Source organism: Callionymus lyra, chromosome 15 (genome assembly GCF_982586985.1).
Source record: "Callionymus lyra chromosome 15, fCalLyr1.hap1.1, whole genome shotgun sequence".
Taxonomy (NCBI): Eukaryota; Metazoa; Chordata; class Actinopteri; order Syngnathiformes; family Callionymidae; genus Callionymus; species Callionymus lyra.
The window spans coordinates 23,558,129-23,576,903 of record NC_141832.1 but is presented as its reverse complement, the minus strand read 5'-3'; the positions used below and the strand labels follow the sequence as shown (position 1 = coordinate 23,576,903).

At 40.6% G+C, this 18,775-nt stretch overlaps 5 protein-coding genes across 5 annotated transcripts; all 5 read right to left on the bottom strand.

The window, feature by feature from the left end:
- Positions 1-967: 967 nt before the first annotated feature.
- cimip4 (ciliary microtubule inner protein 4) lies at positions 968-1,988 on the bottom strand. The gene is made up of 4 exons (XM_087808392.1): positions 1,922-1,988; positions 1,727-1,850; positions 1,191-1,298; positions 968-1,050 (listed from the first exon to the last, which is right to left on the bottom strand). Exons 1-4 carry the CDS (start codon positions 1,979-1,981, stop codon positions 968-970), a joined length of 375 nt encoding a protein of 124 aa, XP_087664518.1. The 5' UTR covers positions 1,982-1,988.
- An 838-nt stretch (positions 1,989-2,826) lies between these two features.
- Positions 2,827-5,107, bottom strand: LOC148065452 (SUMO-conjugating enzyme UBC9-like). The gene is made up of 7 exons (XM_087809513.1): positions 4,827-5,107; positions 4,512-4,596; positions 4,364-4,447; positions 4,050-4,122; positions 3,871-3,980; positions 3,728-3,807; positions 2,827-3,656 (listed from the first exon to the last, which is right to left on the bottom strand). Exons 2-7 carry the CDS (start codon positions 4,575-4,577, stop codon positions 3,593-3,595), a joined length of 477 nt encoding a protein of 158 aa, XP_087665639.1. The 5' UTR covers positions 4,578-4,596; positions 4,827-5,107; the 3' UTR covers positions 2,827-3,592.
- Positions 5,108-5,737: 630 nt separating this feature from the next.
- Positions 5,738-7,537, bottom strand: LOC148065451 (3-mercaptopyruvate sulfurtransferase-like). The gene is made up of 2 exons (XM_087809165.1): positions 6,921-7,537; positions 5,738-6,303 (listed from the first exon to the last, which is right to left on the bottom strand). The coding sequence occupies exons 1-2, from the start codon at positions 7,507-7,509 to the stop codon at positions 6,005-6,007; spliced, it is 888 nt and encodes a 295-aa protein (XP_087665291.1). The 5' UTR covers positions 7,510-7,537; the 3' UTR covers positions 5,738-6,004.
- Positions 7,538-9,495: 1,958 nt separating this feature from the next.
- LOC148065450 (3-mercaptopyruvate sulfurtransferase-like) lies at positions 9,496-11,122 on the bottom strand. Its single transcript, XM_087809544.1, has 2 exons — positions 10,476-11,122; positions 9,496-9,823 (listed from the first exon to the last, which is right to left on the bottom strand). The coding sequence occupies exons 1-2, from the start codon at positions 11,056-11,058 to the stop codon at positions 9,528-9,530; spliced, it is 879 nt and encodes a 292-aa protein (XP_087665670.1). The 5' UTR covers positions 11,059-11,122; the 3' UTR covers positions 9,496-9,527.
- Positions 11,123-11,423: 301 nt separating this feature from the next.
- Positions 11,424-18,683, bottom strand: LOC148065449 (uncharacterized). The gene is made up of 4 exons (XM_087809543.1): positions 18,550-18,683; positions 16,418-16,882; positions 15,622-16,017; positions 11,424-15,527 (listed from the first exon to the last, which is right to left on the bottom strand). Exons 2-4 carry the CDS (start codon positions 16,856-16,858, stop codon positions 11,706-11,708), a joined length of 4,659 nt encoding a protein of 1,552 aa, XP_087665669.1. The 5' UTR covers positions 16,859-16,882; positions 18,550-18,683; the 3' UTR covers positions 11,424-11,705.
- Between the last annotated feature and the right edge of the window lie 92 nt (positions 18,684-18,775).

The window sequence follows — 18,775 nt, the reverse complement described above, 5'->3', positions numbered from 1 at the left end:
GCTAAAAATTGACAGAACTATTAACTTTCTCCATCAAGCAGTTTTCAGACTATCAGAACATGTTTTTGGGGTTTGAAATAAAGCAAAGGATTTTATACAAATTGGACTCCATTGTGGACTTTTACTGACGCTCAAACCGGAACTTACTCTTCACAATTGCCATCGAGCCTCATTTCACAGCTCAGCCAAGCTTGACTTGTTTTTTTTTTGTGCTGCAGTGTGGCCGCACACAGATCACACTGGTCTATATCGTGACTTCCTGCCAAAAGCATTGGTGGATGTTGACCTTTTCTGTAAGCTCTGTGTCGCACACCGCACTCTTCCTCCCAATGCGCCTCACCGGCTGATGCTGACAATGAACTAACAGCAGGAACTGGCGCCGGTGCAGCAGGTCTACTCCGGGGCCTCCTGCAGGCGACGTCTTCAGACTGCTGTTTGACAATCTGTGGATTTATTATGCATCGAAAATCACTCGATAATTATACTAAAACCTTACATGGTGACAGACATGTTGGATCTTCGGGCTCTGAGCTTGACACCGTCCACTCATGGATCTGTGAAATGTCATTCAAACAGATGTCAAGTCTCAAATCCAGTTGAAATCTAAATCAGCAGTGCATGAATGCAACTATTGAGACATCTCTGTCAAGAGCTCATAGAGCCGTAAAAAACTTGTGATTCAAGTCAGAGAATCAGATCTGGTGAATCTGGGACAACCGAAATTGTTGGTTCTCTTTGTCACACCAACACACGTACTACGACTAGTGCTGCTTCATAAAGGAAACTTTCAGTGGTTTGTTTTCAAAACCGCCATTTTTTGTTGTGAGCTCACGTCCCAAAAACAAGAGTAACTGAGAGCTTGAGAATCCGTCATATGATGGAACAAGATAGATTTATTGCTCAAACATTTCCACATCTTTGTATGTGTTGGTAACCATGGCACCACCGTCGCAATGGTTAAAGACCTCTAACAGCGCCGAGACTCTTTTTCAATCTCCGCAAGCATCTTCTTGAGTTTTCCATCCGAAAAGTTTCTCTCGGCCCACTGGACTGCGGACAGAGCAGAGACAGAGAAACACGACATGAGGCTGAGAACACATCATTCAAGCTGCACACCCTCTAAGTAGTTTTGTCTAGCTTCAACTTCACACGCTCAACCATTACGGGGGTCTAGAAAAAGAAGAACTGACCTATTTCATTGGTCCTGTAGCCAAACCACAGGTGAGGGTTTGGACGGGTGGGCAGAGGGTGACGGATGTAGGAGTCTCTGGTGAGGGAATTCCACGTAGAAGGAGCTCCTTTACAGCAAGAAGACGTTTAAAGTAATCAAAAGTGCTCAATAAAACTAAAACAACCAAAATATTTTTGTGTTGTGAGCAAGAAAAGCACCAAAACTTCATCAGGGTTTCCTTATTAAGCTTTATGGAAAGCGGTTTACTGAATTTGTAAATGTCTGAACAACAAATCCCTTTCAGTGATGACCTGCTAAATTGTGGCTCAAATGTGTTTTAGTCAGGTTGTCATAATGTAACGTGAACCAGTGGTTTCCCCATCATCCTTTTAGAACGTGTGCTTGCCAGTGGTCAGAGATACAAGCACAAGAGTGTGTGTGTGTCAATAATTCAGTAGGATATTTGAGCTTGTGTTTCAGCTCCACCGAGTAATGAGTCAAATGTGTTTGTTTGTTTAAAATTAAACTAAAAATACTATTACTTAAAAGATAAACCTGGAAATATATTGGAGCGGAGACTGTGGCCGAGCCGTTGACAGCCGACGAGGTGTGACGAGTCCGGGTCAACATAGTGGGGCGGGCGCAGGATCAGCACTGAGGGGGTCACCGTCTCCTGCATCTATAAAACGACTCCGACCACTCAAAACCACAAACTATTTTAAAAAAAAGAAAAAAAGAAGCTTTTCTCACCTTACAGTGCTGTGAGTAGAAAGCGAGGCGTACAGAAGGTGTTACATTTCCGAGGAACATCAGCACATACGAGAGGTTACATCACGTGTGTGGGGTCACAACCTTCAGTAGGAAAAATTTAGCAACAAATCCAAATGATAAATAATAATTTAGAAAGCAATGTATTTAGACAAGAATCAGTCTTATTTAAATACCTATATTTTTTTATTTTTTGATTCAAAATTCTGAAAAAGAAATGAAAGATGGAGTGACATTTCTCCCACTTATTTTACATACACATTTAAAGTTTAAAGATTTATATAATCTGTATCTCAGTTCTTGATTGACAATTATATTATTCCATTCTATTCTTTAGCTAATTTTGTTCCTTTTCTCGTCAACATTTTGATTATGATTATTTCTTAAGTTCTCATTTTCCCTCTAAAGAAAATCTTTAGTCACTTATGGGGTAAGTTGTTATTTTATTAAAGTTGGTCTCCTTATAATGTTTGTTGTGATCATGTCTCATCATATTAAATTTGTATGTGGTCCTTAATGGTTATTTTTTAATATACATGAATCCGTTATTTATAACAAGCCTTTTCTGTCAACACATATGCTGATATTTCCTTTTTCTTTAGATTGAAACATCACGTCAGTTTTAAATTGAGTTAGATAATGTTTAAATTCGTTGTTCAGGATTGTTGTTTTTTTTCATAGTGAGCTTTTAATCAATTTTATAGGTACAAGCTATTTGTTCCTAAATTGTCATTTTCCACTCAACATTTCCATCTGTGAGTTAAAAATAGTCAGATTATGAATGGGAATGACAAGCATAAAAGGACACATTATTCTAAAGATGATTATTTTGTAACAGGTAAAAGGATTAGAGGAAGACAGAAAGACAAAAAGAGCTCTCACGCCACTTTTGTCCTTTTATTCAATTTTATTCCACAATTATCTGCCATTTACTGTGTTTGTCGTTATAATAGCACACACAAATGTCCACTGGCTAAAACAATATAAAACATAACTTCCACACTTCGCATTATTTATATTATGTACACGCGCTCAGTAATTGAGAGGCAAACAAATCTCCGGTCTGGTGTGTACTTTCATCCGTGTCCTTGCTGATCGAGAGGCCATTCCAATGAGGATCCTTCACGTTGACTTTGGCAGTTGTTAGAAATCGTGGGGTTCAACGACCGGTTGTCAGTGTGAAGGCGCAAAAGGACACACTGGTGGACTTTCTGTGGTATTTTAGAAGTGAAAAAGTTTCTCTCCTCCTGAGAAGAGAGCAATTCAAACAACACTGATAAGCTTGGAAGAATACAAACGTCAGAAGTTCTGCAAAATGAATGAAACGGCATCTTGAAGCGTGATCACGAAACACAACCTACGGGACTTTCAAGTCTCCCATTCTGACGTCTACCTGCACAGATAACGGAAGTCTACAGCAAGAATGACATTACGAATGAAGAATGCAAAGAAAGCAGAATAAAGGATGACAACAGACCTTCACTATGATTCTATTTTATGAGCTAGTGTGAAACGGTATTTTTAACAAAAACAATCAGGCCTGTCTTGTTTGGACTCGTCAACTCTGAAGTAGTTTGATAATACTGGATTCTTATTGGAGTGGTCTTTCAGGTGCAGCCGTCTGTCACCTTCTACACTTCAAAGAGTCCGGGTCTATGTGGGGGCAAACTTCTTGGCCTGCGCTCTGACCCGCTTCTCATAGTCCATCCTGTTCTGACTGCAACACAGAAAAGAAGTAGACGTTCTTTGATCATGTTCTGCACAGAAAATGTGGATGATGGAACTCACCAGTAAATCGTGTACGCCTCTGCTTGTGCAGGGTCTTGAATGTTCGGCTCATTCAGCAGCTCCTGGATCCCCAAAAGGATCTGAGGGCAAGAATCTGACTTGAGTCCGAAATCTACAAAAATTAAAAGCATCAGCGTCATCACCTGTTTGATGGTAATGGCAGGCCTCCAGTCCTTGTCCTCCTCCAGGATGGACAGACACACAGTGCCTGATGGGTAGACATTCGGGTGGAATATTGGTGGCTCAAACTTGCCTGAATAGAAATAACAGTCAATGGAAGAAAACACATGATAAACCAATAAACATGTGAAAGGGAGCTCACATTTTGGAGGAGAAGACGGGTAGTCATCTTTGAAGAGCATTCTGAGTTTGTACAGACCTCCTTCCCATAAGGTCTGAGAGAGAACCAACATTCATACAGTTAGCAAGTTATATTTCCAGAGCAAAAGAGGTTTCCAAAGACACATGTTGAGAAGCTTGCATTTTTCAAAAATCTATTACATTATTTTTTAATATCTACTGTCTAATTCGTCATACAGACCAGCTTAACCTTTTTCTAGTAGTGCATTACGGATACAATGACCTCTGCTGAATAGGAAACTAATTTACGAAATATAATGTTAGTTGCAAACGTACTCCTTTTTTCCCGGGAATGGCGCACTCCCAGTTCATTAGATTCATTGTTCCGTCGGGATTCTTGGTTGGCACAGCAACAAAGCCCTGCGTGGATTGAAAGACATTAGTCAAGCATTTGTGCGGGTCGAAAATAGGTCGTCAAACTCACAAACGGGTGGTCTTTCCTCCAGGCTTTACGCTCCTGGGACAGTCTGCTCAAAGCGATGCCAGACATTGCTGCTCATTAACGCCCCCTAGTGGACATACAAAAAACGTGTCATTCGTTAGAATTACAGCTCAGTGTCAGACCTTAAATTATTGTAATGCTTCTTAGAACTCATGAATGTGTAAAATGTCTTTGTTTGATAAACACAACTATAAGTGTAGAAGGCGCGTTTACGCTCCCTTTAATGAAACACATATAAGTCCATACATCGTTCAAATATACATTTGATAGGGAATATATATTTTAGACGTAACTTACCTGAAATTATGAATCAAATATAAAAGAGACGTATCTTACGGGGATGTTCAACGTCACGGCCGTTCGACGGCAGCCGAGAAAAACACACCCTTTGACGGCGACGAAAAAACAAACCGCTGGATCAGCTCAGACGGAATTATTGAAAACTATGGAAGCGTCTGCAATATGAACATTCCGATCACACCCTTCAAGCAAAACAACTGGGCTATTTTTCGTTAATTTGACACAGGGGTAGGAGGTAATGTTTTGACAAAACCGCTGCGACAGCTAGCATAAGCAGGAAAGGACCCCGAGTTGTTTATCAGGCGAGGACCTTCAGGCAGTGAGCTGGACACCCTGATGGCCGGCGTCAGCCTAGGGCCGCCATCTTTGTTGTGGCATTTCATTATTTTTAATTGTAGCATTGGTGATTCAAGTGGTTTAATTAAACACGTCAAATGTTACCGTATCCTCAGGTTCGTTAACAAATAAAGTCTGATGTATGATTAAGAACAACATAAGTCAAATATTGTATACTTATATATTAAGCTAGTTATTTTTATATAAAAACGCCATACCCCCCCCTGAAATAATAATAATAATAATAATCTCTATTTATATAGCGCCTTTCTATACCAGGGTCACAAAGCAAATGATATCTTCAATTAACTTTATTCACTAATGTTTTCTTGAAAGAGAAATAGAGATGTTTAACAAAAGTTTTACGGTACAAATTGTGTTTCTGAGTCTGTTTGTTAAAATGTTTATATACACTGACTGAGACTTGAGACTGACTTTATTAAAAACGTTTACATATGTATGGGCTTCAATCCACAGGAACATAATGTTCATTCTGCTGTTTATTTATTCTGGACCTGTTTGCTTTTTGGGTTACTGATTAACAGAGGGCGAAAAAACAACAGAATTTAGGGTTTGGAAACTGTAATTTATTAAAATAAACAGTATATCAAAGGTAGATACATTTCAAAGGCACTGTTTATCCGTCAAAAATGACATTCTTTTGTCCTGCTACATACTGAGACATTAACCGACCAGCCAAAAGTGACATATGACTTTGCACAACTGAGTAAAACAGTGATTATGCTAAATTATATGAAACTCATTACAAGTGCAATTGTGCATGATCTAATTGTTTCTTTGTCTTTTCACCAAATAATCGAGAAGAGCTTCAGAGATTTTTACGCTTTCCTGGCCTCACCCTCTGAGATGATGTTCTCTGGAGATGCACGCTGGAACCACTCAGCCCAGGATCCGTCGTAGACACAGGGACCCGAGTGGCCGAGCATGTGAGCAGCAAGAACCACCTGACATGCCGTGACCCCTGACCCACAGGTGACCCACAGAGGCTGATCCAAATTCACCCCGGCCTCTTTGAACCTCTGTGACATCTTCTCTAAAGGGAGCTGCTTTCCAGAAGTGTCGAGGAAAGAGGTGAATGGCATGTTGATGGCACCAGGGAAATGTCCGGGTAGAATTCCTGAAAGTTAAAAAAAACCAAGGTAAATGCACAAAATATTGAGTTATTGATTATTTTTTGTAAAAGAACACTCTTGTTACACATGACCTTTAGGTCCGTTTCTATGTAAACTAGGATTTCTCAAATGCCGAACCAACAAAGAAGTGTGATCAAATGTTTACTGTCCCAGTGACAGTTAAGGTATGAGAGGAAGGGAGAGTATTTGAAAGTTTTTCTTTTTTTTTTTTTAGAACATGGAGGTTTCAAAATTTTTATGAAACTAACTGGAGTCATACAAACATTAAAGCTAAATAGCGCAAGGTCACATGATAGTGACACATTAAATCTAACAAAGTCAGTGGAATACCATGGGAACTCTCATTTATAAAAAATAAAATAAAAAAAGGTTTAAACATCAAATTTTCTTTATGATGAATCGTTGGTTCTTTCAGATTATATCTCATTTACCAGTAGAGACAAGTCAACGTTCTCTACCCAATGATAGATAAAAAAGGCTTGTTTTACCAAAACGTTTTAAGGTAAGGTAAGGTAAAACTTTATTGATCCCTCAGGAGGTCTCCTTCGGGAAATTGTTTATTTTTGTTTGTTTATTATTACATTTTTGAGATGATTCTCACCATCTCTTGGTTCTGGTTCGACGCCTCGGAACCTTCCAGCAGACCTGGCATCCACCACCTGGACCTTCTTGGTCTTGATGTTGTCCAACACCTCCTCGAAGCTCTTGACCCAGGAGGGGTTCAGCTGCGCCCTGAAGTCCCCTGGCGGGGTCCCGGTCAGCTCGGTGGACACAGGGTGACCCTCGGCCAGCCAGTTCTTCAGGCCGCCGTCCAGCACCGACACCGAGCCGTGTCCGAACAGGCGAAACATCCACCACACCCGCGGAGCGCTGTACGCCCCGAAATCGCTGCTGTCGTACACCACCACGTGAGTGTCGTGACCGATCCCGAGCCCCGACACGTACCGGGAGAAGTGACCCGATGTGGGCAGCATGTGGTCGTATTTAGAACTCTGGTCACAGCACTCGTCGATGTCAAAGAAGGACGATCCCGGGATGTGCTTCTCCGCGAACTCGACTTTCGTGTCGCGTTTCATCTTCGGCTGGTACCATGACGTGTCCAGGACGCGAATTTTGGATCCGATGACTTTGTTTCTGATGGCATCGGCGAGCCAAGAACCGGAGACAAGAGCTCGCATTTGCACCGCCATGACGACAGGGATCAACACGTGTCGCTAGAGGGAGCCACTGTCCACGATTCTGAGGGGAACTGCCAAACTGCTTACCTAATCCTCCCACCCCTCCTGAATCTTGTTCATCAAACAGTTCTAAACTGCAACATTCACTAACCCAGACTGTGGTGCAGTTTGAAATAATTATTTTGACTAAATTTGATCATATTCATTTAATCTAAAGTTTCTAAAAAACTGTATTTAGGTCATGAAACAGAAATACATAATCTGTGCGAATGTGTGTGAAACCTTAAGTTTAACAGTAACACAGTTTCATAGATTTGTAACCAGATACGTCAGTGTGGTCTAGTGTCACGGCTGATTGTGCAGCTGAGTCTTTTAAAAAGACAGTAATTACAGTTTGCTCCATTTCAAAACATCAAAAAGGTTCAGATTCCTTCATTCATTCATTCATTGTCTACCGCATTATCCCGGGGTCAGGGTCGCGGGGTGACTGGGGCCTATCCCAGTATCATAGGGCGAGAGGCAGGGGACATTCAGTTTATTTAAAAGGACAATGTGCAGTCACATTGAAAAGGCTGCAACCGATTTAGCACAATGCTAATTTCCATCTGTAGTCCTCAAATAAGATGTGGACAGTTTACATAATACAGCAACATACAAATAAAGCAAAAGCACAATAATATACAAAAACACCGTACAATCTAATAAAGTAATATGATGGCCAAATATCCATCTGGTACTATTAGTGCGAGCAGGACTTGTGGTCTAAAAGCCAGTCTTTGACAACCCATTAGAGGCGATGAAAATTTGCTTTGCTCATTAGATTGTCTGAAAATGCATCGTATATATTTGAAATTTCATACTACGTGAATACTTATTTTGTCCGCACATGGCTTAATATAAATTTTTCACAAACATGACAAAAATCATTAAAGGGTAATTAATTTAAGTGTGTCTTAAATAGATATTAGATAAATCTATGTGTTTGTTGGTACAAAACTCTTTTTTCATTGAAATAATTACATTAGAAAATGGACCCACTGAAAATACTTCAAAAAATGGTCATGATTAGGGACTTACTGCATCATGGAGAGGAAGACTTCAACATTTGAAACATGTGAGTATGTATTTGTGGAAGCCAGGGAGGTCGTTCACCTCAATCCAGAAGCAACGCAAAGGATAAAGGCACCTAGAATGTGTGAAGTCAATGTCGTCTTATGCCATTTAAACTACCATGAGGGAACAGCATATCCTTTTTTTTCTTAAAGGATATAAATGCCTGCAAATTCCTAAACTTTTCCGATCACTCAACACAAAAACTGACCTCTCGATCCCATGACACCACTTTTTTGAACTTCTCCTTTCAGACAGGAGACAAAAATGTGCTTATGGAGCTTTAGCTAGCTGTATGGAAGTATATAAGTACCATAGTGTACCAAGTACCAAGTACCAGATTATGTAATGGTTGTATTTAAAAATGTCAATGTTTTTTATGGCACTGTTATATATAGAATATTTCCTTATTGAATTAAAACTATTTTAAATTTAGAAAATGTATTCATTTTATACTTTCCGAATTATCGGATTTAAAAAATGTCAAACTGTATGTGAAACAAATATTTTGTTGTTTGTATTTATTTATTTAAGAATATGAATTCAACCTTTTAGTATATACATCATTTAATTAAAAAATAAATATAAACACATTTGGCCTTTAATATAGAAATGACTGAAATCAATAAAAGAAAAAAGTTTAATTATTTGAAATTCAATTCAATATTTTGGATAGCACTGATATACTTATAGCCTCTTTTAACTGTTCATTTATTTAGTGTTTAATGTAAAATTTGACCATTGACCTTTTCACTTAAGCTCACTTCAGTTATTTGTCACTTTTTTTTTCTCATTTTAAGTAATTTACTCTATTTTACATTTCATTTTCCCAACACCACAGAAAAAAACGAATTATTTTTTGTTTTGACTAGACTTGCAACATGATGATTGTGTTATAGGTATTTATTTTATGTTCCTCCTCACAGCTTGCTCTTCACACCAGAGATGATGTGCTCGGGCGGGGCTTTGGTGAACCACTCGAACCAGGATCCCACATAGACGGAAGCCTCAGGAGCGCCGAGGAGATGAGCTGCCAGCACCAAGTGACAGGCGGTCACTCCGGAGCCACAGCTGCCACACATTGGTTTGTTTGGATCCACCTGAGATCTCTTGAAGAACTTCCTCAGCTCTTCAGGTGAAAGCATCAGTCCGTCCTTGTCCAAAAAGTCAAAAAAAGGCATACACTTGGAGCCAGGGATGTGGCCTGGATCAACACCTGGGAGATGGGATAGTTAGACCAATGCATAAAAACATAAGATAAATCAAGGTGTATGTCAAAAAAGAATGTTAGTAACCACTAAGAGTTCAGGGTGCAACACTTCAGCAGCTAAACGCACACACATCAGGAGTATGGTATTTTTCCATAATCGCTGCCAAGAGACCGAACTTGTTCTGACCTTAGATGAGGTCTAATCTGTTCAGGAATTTGGTGGTCAGAGCCAAAAGAAAATACAATGGCTCTTATCTGAGATAAGTAATGTTGTTTTTGTTTCAGTGGAATCCATCATCATCAGAAACATTTACCTTGAAGAGAATCTTGTCTGAATATTATTTACTCGTACAATACCTTGCTAAATCGTCATTCAAAAGATCAAAACTGACTCATTAGCTACATCATTTGAAAAACATTATTAAGGATTATTTTGCAAGCTTGTGAAATGATCAGCTTTCTTGGAATGTCTATCAAGGTAAAAAAAAAAAAAAAAACAAGCATGTGAATCCTGATAGTTTAAGGCAACTCCAATAATCTTGCATATCTATTATAAAGTCGAGCGTTCTTTCAAGGAGGTTTTAACATCATTTCATTCATGTAGAGACGCGTACTTCATCTGAACTCGTGTTTATTTTGATAAGAGCAGAAACTTTACCTTCTCTCGGCTCCGGCTCTGTTCCACAGAACCTCTCGTGAGTCCTCACGTCCACCAGCTGGAACTCCTGGCTGCCGATGTTGTCCGTGACATCCTTGAACGTCTTGAGCCAGGATGGGTTTATGGTGGAGGAGAAACTAGCTGGTTCTGGGCGAGTGTAGGCGCTGCTCACCAGGTGTCCCTCTTTGACCCACTTCCTGAAGCCTCCGTCCAGCAGCGACACCCGAGGGTGGCCGAACAACCGGAACATCCACCAAACTCTGGAGCTGGTAAATGCCCCGAAGTCGCTGGCGTCATACACGACCACATGGGTTTGGTTCCCGATGCCAAGGTTGCCCACGTACTCGGAGAAGTATTCCTGGCTCGGCAGGCTGTGGTCGAACTTGGAGGTCGGGTCGGTGCACTGGTCGATGTCAAAGAAAGACGCGCCTGGAATGTGAGTTTGTGTGAATTCTTTCTTGGCGTCCCGGTTCATCATCGGTAAGTACCACGATGTGTCCAGGACCCGCAGTCCTGGACCCACAAGGTTCCGTTTCACCATGTTTGCAAGCCATGTCGTGGAGGTGAGAGCGTGTGTTTGCATGTCTGCAGTCAGGTCCAAATGGCACCAGTACAAAAATTCAGCCTGCACTTGGCAAGCTTTTATATACAGTACAGTTGTATTGTAACTTCACCTGCGGGGAATGGGCGTTTTTAGTTTGAGCAAAACCGGTTCATGTTTGTGTTCGATACAATCTTGGCGTCATTCTTTAGAGCTTCATCTCCGCTACAGATATCAGAACATCAGTGGAATGACTGGAACTATTTTGCAGCGTTTTGTCGCTTAAAGCCATACGGAATATATTACAAAGTACTTTATTTAATCATCAAATACAGTAATGACCTTCATGATAAACATCATACAAACTGTCCTATTTCCTGACCTGTATATCAAAGACATTTAAACAGTTTGGAATTGAAATTATTTTATTTTATAGATTTTCAATCAACTTGATTAGACAACTTTTAAACACATCACAATACAAACGATTCATTGATTCATCATTATTATATAATTACTCTCAAATCATTCAATCAATCAGAATTATTTACTTCATCAAACGAGCATTAAAATCACGAACTATATCATTCTACTCTTCAAGGTTGAGAATTACAGAGCAGTAGCAGTAGAGACGCAGCAGAGGAGTGAACACTAGGAGTTAATTTACATTGAGCTTTGATTTGCTGGCATCAGGGCATGAATTTAACTCCTTTCATTCTTGGAATAATGTGCATATCTCTCACATCATTGTGTTGAAGAAGCCAGCTGAGGTATCGTTCTGTTCCCATGCCCCAACCGCTGGTGAGCAGTGGCTTCACCTGGCGCATGTCAGTATACCACTTGTAGGTTTCCTCTGGCACCTCATGATGTCTAAGAGCCTCTTTAACCATCTCAGCGGTGGAGTGACGTTCACCGAGTCCGAGCGTCTCTCCTAAACCGATCAGAAGGTCTGCAGCTTTGGCTTTGTTTCGACCAGTACCTTCCACATAGGCCTGGTAGAAAGGAACACCTAAATGATCCATCTCAGTCAGCCATACTGCACCACCGTATTTCTCAATCAGGACTCTTTCTCCTTTACGCGTGAGCTTCCTGCCAAACTTTGGCTGGTCGTCCTGCACCCACTCAAAGCAATCAGCAGATGGCATCATTGGAATAGCCTCATCTAGAGGGACCCTAGGCAGAGGACCATCCAGTTTGCTCAGCATGGCGTTGACATGCTCAAGGGTTCCAGCTGTGTTGAGTATTATGTCAGAGTGCTTCTTCAACATTGACTTGGTCAGGTGAGCTAGGTATCTCTCTGCTGTTGAAATGGCATCATCCATGTCACCCAGCAGTTCACACTCCACATGATAGAACTGGTTCAGGTGTGTGGCATCTGGATCCTCCCCTCTAAAACTTGGGGAAATGTAGTAGGTGCCTGGCAGGTGCTCCTGGAAGCGTAGGAAATACTCCAGAACGAATTGCATGGAGTCAGCAAGGTAGATATTCTGACCCAGCAGGTTTACAGAAACTGGTTCAGAGTCAGACCCAAGGCCCATTGGTGAAGAAATGGTGTCAGTAGTCAGAGGTGTGAGGGCATAGGAGAACTTGCGTGAGGTGTGGAAGTACTCAACTGTGCTGTGGAAGAGTGTGTTCTGAATCTGAAACAGGTTACGGTACCACTGGCTCTTTATGGCAACTGTGGAGTGGGCATGAGGATCTTTCCACGAGGATGGAGGTCGGCACTCTGTGATCTGTGAGTGGAGCTTCTTAAGAAGCTCTGGCTCAGCAGCTGGTCCATCAAGTGATGACACAAATCCAGGGTATTTTTCAAAGCATTCCAACTGCTTTTCAGCAATATTTGTTCCATCAGGTGATGGTACGAGTGGAATCAGTTTAGCGTGGGCATAGTTGATCTCCAAGCCCTCAAAGATCAGTGCTACACCTGAAGCTTTCATAGCACTTTCAAGGAGACCACCAACTTCATAAGTGGCCAAAATAAGTGCCTCATAATCACCATCCTGAAGTCTGAAGACATCACTGGTCAGTGGTTTACGTGGCACAACAATAGTTTTCCCAGGAGTATTTGGGAATGGTGTAAGGAAGGCAACATGCTGGCTGTCTTCCCATACACGCCACTGTTGCTCCTCCCCCCTGACAATACGACTGAACAAGTTGTTGTCAGATTTATCTCCAAAGAAATCAAAGCAGTGAGGTTTATTTGGATTTGTTAGTCCACTTCTAATTTTAGCTTGAACCTGCATTAGCGAGGTGTCATCCCAGCGTGGGCCATTTTTTGAGGTGCAATATCCTGGATCGTGGGTGTTAAATTCCTCTTCTTCAGCCACATATTTCTCCAAGTTTTGCTCCAAGCCCTGGAGAGGGAGAATACGAATCTGGGCCTGCTGATTGGATTTTGGAATGAACACCAATGCACAACGCTGCACTTCCAGTTTTTCACAGAGTAAGTCAGCAACGGCTCTGGAACTTTTCAGCAGAGACACAAAATCAGGAGGACTGAGATGGAAGATGCTGCAGGGCCCGTTTAGAGCTTTTTGTGTCAAAACAGTGGAACCGGGAATCCAAGGATTGGAGTGAAGGTAGGCCACATGCTCATCTGTCTCCCAAATCACATTGGAGAAGATCTTCACAGGTTGAAGAACTTCCACATGTGATATCCCACCCACTCTTGAGGCCACAAACATCACAGCAGCGTTTGTTTCAATGACAAAATCACCCTTTACATCCACAGCAATGATTCCTGCACAGACCCCTTTCAGGTTGTCACTGATCACTTCTCTACATGCCTCCTTCAGACTATAGCCCTTGTGGTGGTAGAGACTGGCTATCTTTTGAGCAACTGTCTGCCGCAAAAAGACATCTCCATCTCCTGAGCAGGCGATGGCTAACTTGTCATCTGCATATATTCCTGCTCCAACTACTGCCGTGTCACCAACTCGCCCCTTGAGCTTTCCAAGTAACCCACCGGTGGACGATGCCGCTGCAAGCCCCAGTTTGTGATCTAATGCCACAGCTCCGACAGTTTGAGGGTGGTTGTTTTTGGACCTTGTTACATCACTGAGCTTTGCCATGAGCTGCTTGTGGCGAATATCGGTGTGGAAATACTCAGGTCCGACAGGCTTGTAATTCTGCTCTACCTCTTCCACAAACTCTTCAGCACCTTCTCCTACCAAAAGGGAATGTGAGCTCTTGTCCATAACACACCTGGCTGCTTTTATCGGGTTTTTAATGGTTTTGACACAAGCAACAGACCCAGATCTCAACGCGGTGCCATCCACAATGGCTGCTTCCATTTCATTCTTGCCGTCTTTGTTGAAGACTGATCCTTTACCTGCGTTGAAGAGGAAACAGTCTTCTAGAGCTTCGACTGATCTTTGAACTGCATCCAGGCTGTTGCCTCCGTGCTCAAGCACTTCAGACCCCAGAGATAAAGCTGTTTGTAAAGCAAATTCAACAACCCCGACCACATGTGGGCTCAGCAACATCTCCTCACCAGCACCGCCATGAATCACAATGGTGTAGTCGGAGCACTTTTCTGTTTGCCTTTGTTTTTCCACATCTGGATTCTTCGTCTCTTTTTGCTTGAGGACGAGCTCAAGGGCTCCCATTTGACATGCTATGGCATATCTAACTGCTAGAAGCATCACCACCTTCAGGTTTATCTCTAGAACATCTTTAAGCTTCTTCAGTGTCAGAGCAAAGCTGCCTTTAGCATTCAACACAATTCGAACTTTGTCGTTTTTCCCCAGGTAGGTTACAGCTAACTGATCTTGAGCGTAAACATTCCCAACTGCACACTCAACACCATCTAGCAGATCGCAGCCTGTTAGATACACTGATGGACTTGCAAAGGGTGCAAGGAATACCTTCAATGGATTGTCAGAGGACAGCGATTGTCTCAAAACAGCTATGTGAGGACCAACACCGTGACCACACTTGGTGTTTTTGATGAGACGCTTGTGTTCCAAAAACGCAACGTGAAACAACTGCAACTGGTCAGTTGTATATTTAACTGTGTTATCGCGACTCAGCCCAGAAGCTAAGGCTTCTACAAATTCACAAGACTGTCTGCTGGTTGAGTATGTGGGGTCACAGCGACCATGCTTGTAGTGGCGAACATGAGTTGGGGTGACAAGAATGGGCTTTTGGTCCGATTCTTGTAAAACTTGAGTGAGGGAAAGTTGCAGTGAGAAGTTGATCCAAGCATCAAAAAGGCTTCTGTGTCCTCTGAGAGTAGAGAACACATCAGGAAAGAAAGAGACGTCCAAAGTTTGGACAACATTAGCTGCCTTTGAAAGGATCAAGGAGTTTATATCTGAAGGGAGTGTTAAGAACCCAGTTTTGTCAATCACAGACTCATTTGTCATGTTGGCATGGAGAACAGAAGACTCAACAGTCTCAGATAATTTGTACATGCATTTTGCAACAAGTCCAGCCACCACCCCATCGACTGCACAGTGTTCGAACACCATTCCGGCTGTGCTGTCCTTGAACACCACCACGTTCACCACCTGCCAAACACATGGGCACAAGAGAAATCGTGTCAAAACTGCCGCCAAGGCAGGTCTGGAAAAGCGCTCTCTAAATATAAATGACTTTACTTACCTTGTCGTAGTATCTGAGGGTTGGCTGTCCGTCTCTTCCTCCCAGCTTCACTACGTTCAAGGTGTCGGCCAGTTCAGAAGGTGCATCAAAATCTTCGAGGCTTAATACCAGTACTGCACTCTCTACTATCTCCAGAGATTCTGCAGCAGAACCACCACTCTCCAGAATCTTCTCCCTAATGGTGGCCCATGACCTGCGTTCCATAGCCGTGAGGCTGCACATGGGAGAATGCCCATTCTTTCCCCCTGATTCTTGTGTTTCCACGACCTTCACCAGCTGCTTGTAGATGTCAGTGAAGGATCGTGCAGATTTCCCTCCACCAGACTGAATAAGGATGTTAACCGGAAACAGACCCTCTGGAGAGCTGATGATGGCATGAAGGCTTTTTGGGTAGACCTGCCAGAAATGTAGTGTTTATTACATCTGCCAAGGAGGTTACCAAGTTGTAATATTTCTGTCTGTTGGGAAAGTAACTCAAAAATATATCATGATTTTTAAAACATTATTATTATAGGGAATGGATTAACCTCTAGATCTAGGAACATTTTGTCATTCCCTTGTATGGCTTCTCACAGTTGCTGCTCACGTCATGAGACGGGTGACAAACCTTGGTTGTTATTGTTCTTTTGAAACGTCAGTTGATTTAATTCAAGGACCGTGTTGGCTTATGGCCAATTAATGGAGCAAAAATATTGGAAAATTAAGTTTTAGAATGGAAGCCCTTAGTTGGTCTTAATGAAAAAATGAATAAAGATATTTTATGATTTCGTGTTTTTTCTATTAACCTCCTACTCACCTTCAACGTGTCGGTGTTCTTCCCAGGAATCCTGCTCGCAGAAAAGAGCTCGGACTGCTGAGTTTTCTCTGCCGACACACCCTGCTCCAGCAATGAAGGCTCGCTGTGCAACTTGGCAGCTGCCCACAGAAGAGCAGCAGCTCTCTCCAGTTGGCTGAGGTTCCCAGAATGATCATGTAAAACCACCGGGAGAGCTGTGGATGTTGGCACGGGGTCATCAAGCGAGAGCAGCCCACTCTTAAACTGCCCGGTGACCCAGTTCTCTTGACCTGCTGATCTTTCTTCCAAATCCTTCTGTGTCTTTTCCAACAGCGCCCTCTGCTGCTCCAGCGTGGTTTTGAACTCAGTGTGGGCGTCTGATGACAGGCTGAGCTGAAGGACGCGACTCACTTCCTGTAACGTAACGTCCAGTTGCGGAACTGGGTAGTTAGGAAGTTCCATCTTGTTGTTTTTAACAACACGACCCTGTATATAAAATGGAAAAATCATTATTAAACTTCTCACCAAGAAGATTAAAAGCTACACCAGTTTTTGCTTTTAAGTAAGAAATTAACTTGATAATTGTGTCTAATGTGATCTTATTTTGCAGAAAATGTACTTGTAGTTATCATCACGATTTATTTTACATGTTTTTTTCCCCATGACACAGCTAAGTGATTTTACATTCAAAAATTTAAAATATGTTTGTAAAATTATAAGCAAAATGCAGTGAAAGAAAATATCTGATTTGATGATCCCTGAAGTCACGCTCTTCCACCTCTAGATGGCACTGTTTTATTTCAGCAAGTTTTCCATAAGTGGCATGTTATAAAAGTATTTTAAGATATGTGAAACATCACTTAAATATTCATATTTTATAATTTAAACATTATTATTTATGGGCGTTTATCAGTGGCAGCATGATAGGAATGGTTGAATATAACATCTTAAGGAAACCTTTAATAATTGTATTATTAAAATGTTGTTTGACATTGACTTGTTTTGTTAAATAATTGTTTTCGACAGTTTGATTTTTGAAATATTTAATCATTTGTTATTTAACACTTGAAAATGTGTTAATATTTCAGTTATTTTAAAATTATTATTATTTCACTATCTTCATAAGAGAAAAAACAAATTATTCATTGTGAAAATATTAAGAAGTTAAGTTATTATATTTAATTATTTGTTTAAGAAAAAAATACAAAAACAACTTGTACCTTTCAATATACACATTTTTTAAATATATTATTAAAAGTTATAATTCAATGTTTAAACACAACAACAATTTAAAAAATATTCAGAAGTTTACCATCTGAAATGTTGAATTCAAGCATTCAACATTTTGATGTCACTGGTGTACTTTCATACTTGTTGCTCATCATTTTTTATTGTATGATGTGCTCTTTTTTAATAATTATTTTAAAGCTTATATTAAATAAAGTAAACATGTATTACTATACTATACTCTAGTTTATAGTAATATAAAAACACACAATTAATAATGTTTAATTAATGATTATATTTTTTCATTTCACTCTAAAATATATAGCGCAAATCAATTTTGTTTAATGCTTTCATCTAATGATGTACCTGTGATGCTATCCCTCTCATAGCAGTGGAAATCAATAAAGTATTTTATTTTATTTTAGTACAATGCATACACTGTACTGTACTGTACTATAGTAATGGAGTTAGATTGATAATCTGAATTATATTTTTAAGGCAAATATCAGACCACATTCAATGATAAATGTTTAAATAATATCATAAATGTATGACAATTAACCATCAAGGTGAAACAGTCTCAAACATCATTCAAATATTAACATCAAAACATCATGTACACAGTGAATACCATTTTACTAATGGATGGAACAGGTACATGATCAAATACTAAATTGTTATAATTAAACTTTTTTAGTAAGATATGGAAAAGACTATCCAAGAAACTGAAATATAATGAAAGAAAAACAATGATGTTATTGTCAAATAAGTTAAAGGAAAAGAAAAACAATAACAAGTGTAATCATTGGTGAAAAACTAACAGATTCAAAAACGGAGCAAATCAAAATAACTTTTTACAAACATTATTCAAACAGAAACTATGATTTAAGGGAAGTGTGTAAATGTTAAAATAATATTCTTGTTACCGTGTCTGTCTTTATGTTCTCTTGTTGAGGATGTTGGTAGATGAGAAGATGTTCCTCCTCTTCTCTGTTCTTCGCTTTTTATAAACAGTCACACACACACACACACACATACACACACACACACACACACATACACACACATACACACATACAGCCCAAAGTGATGATGTCTGCACTGGCTCCACGTGTTAAATGAAAACCAGAAGTGAAAGTGTTGAATGTGAAA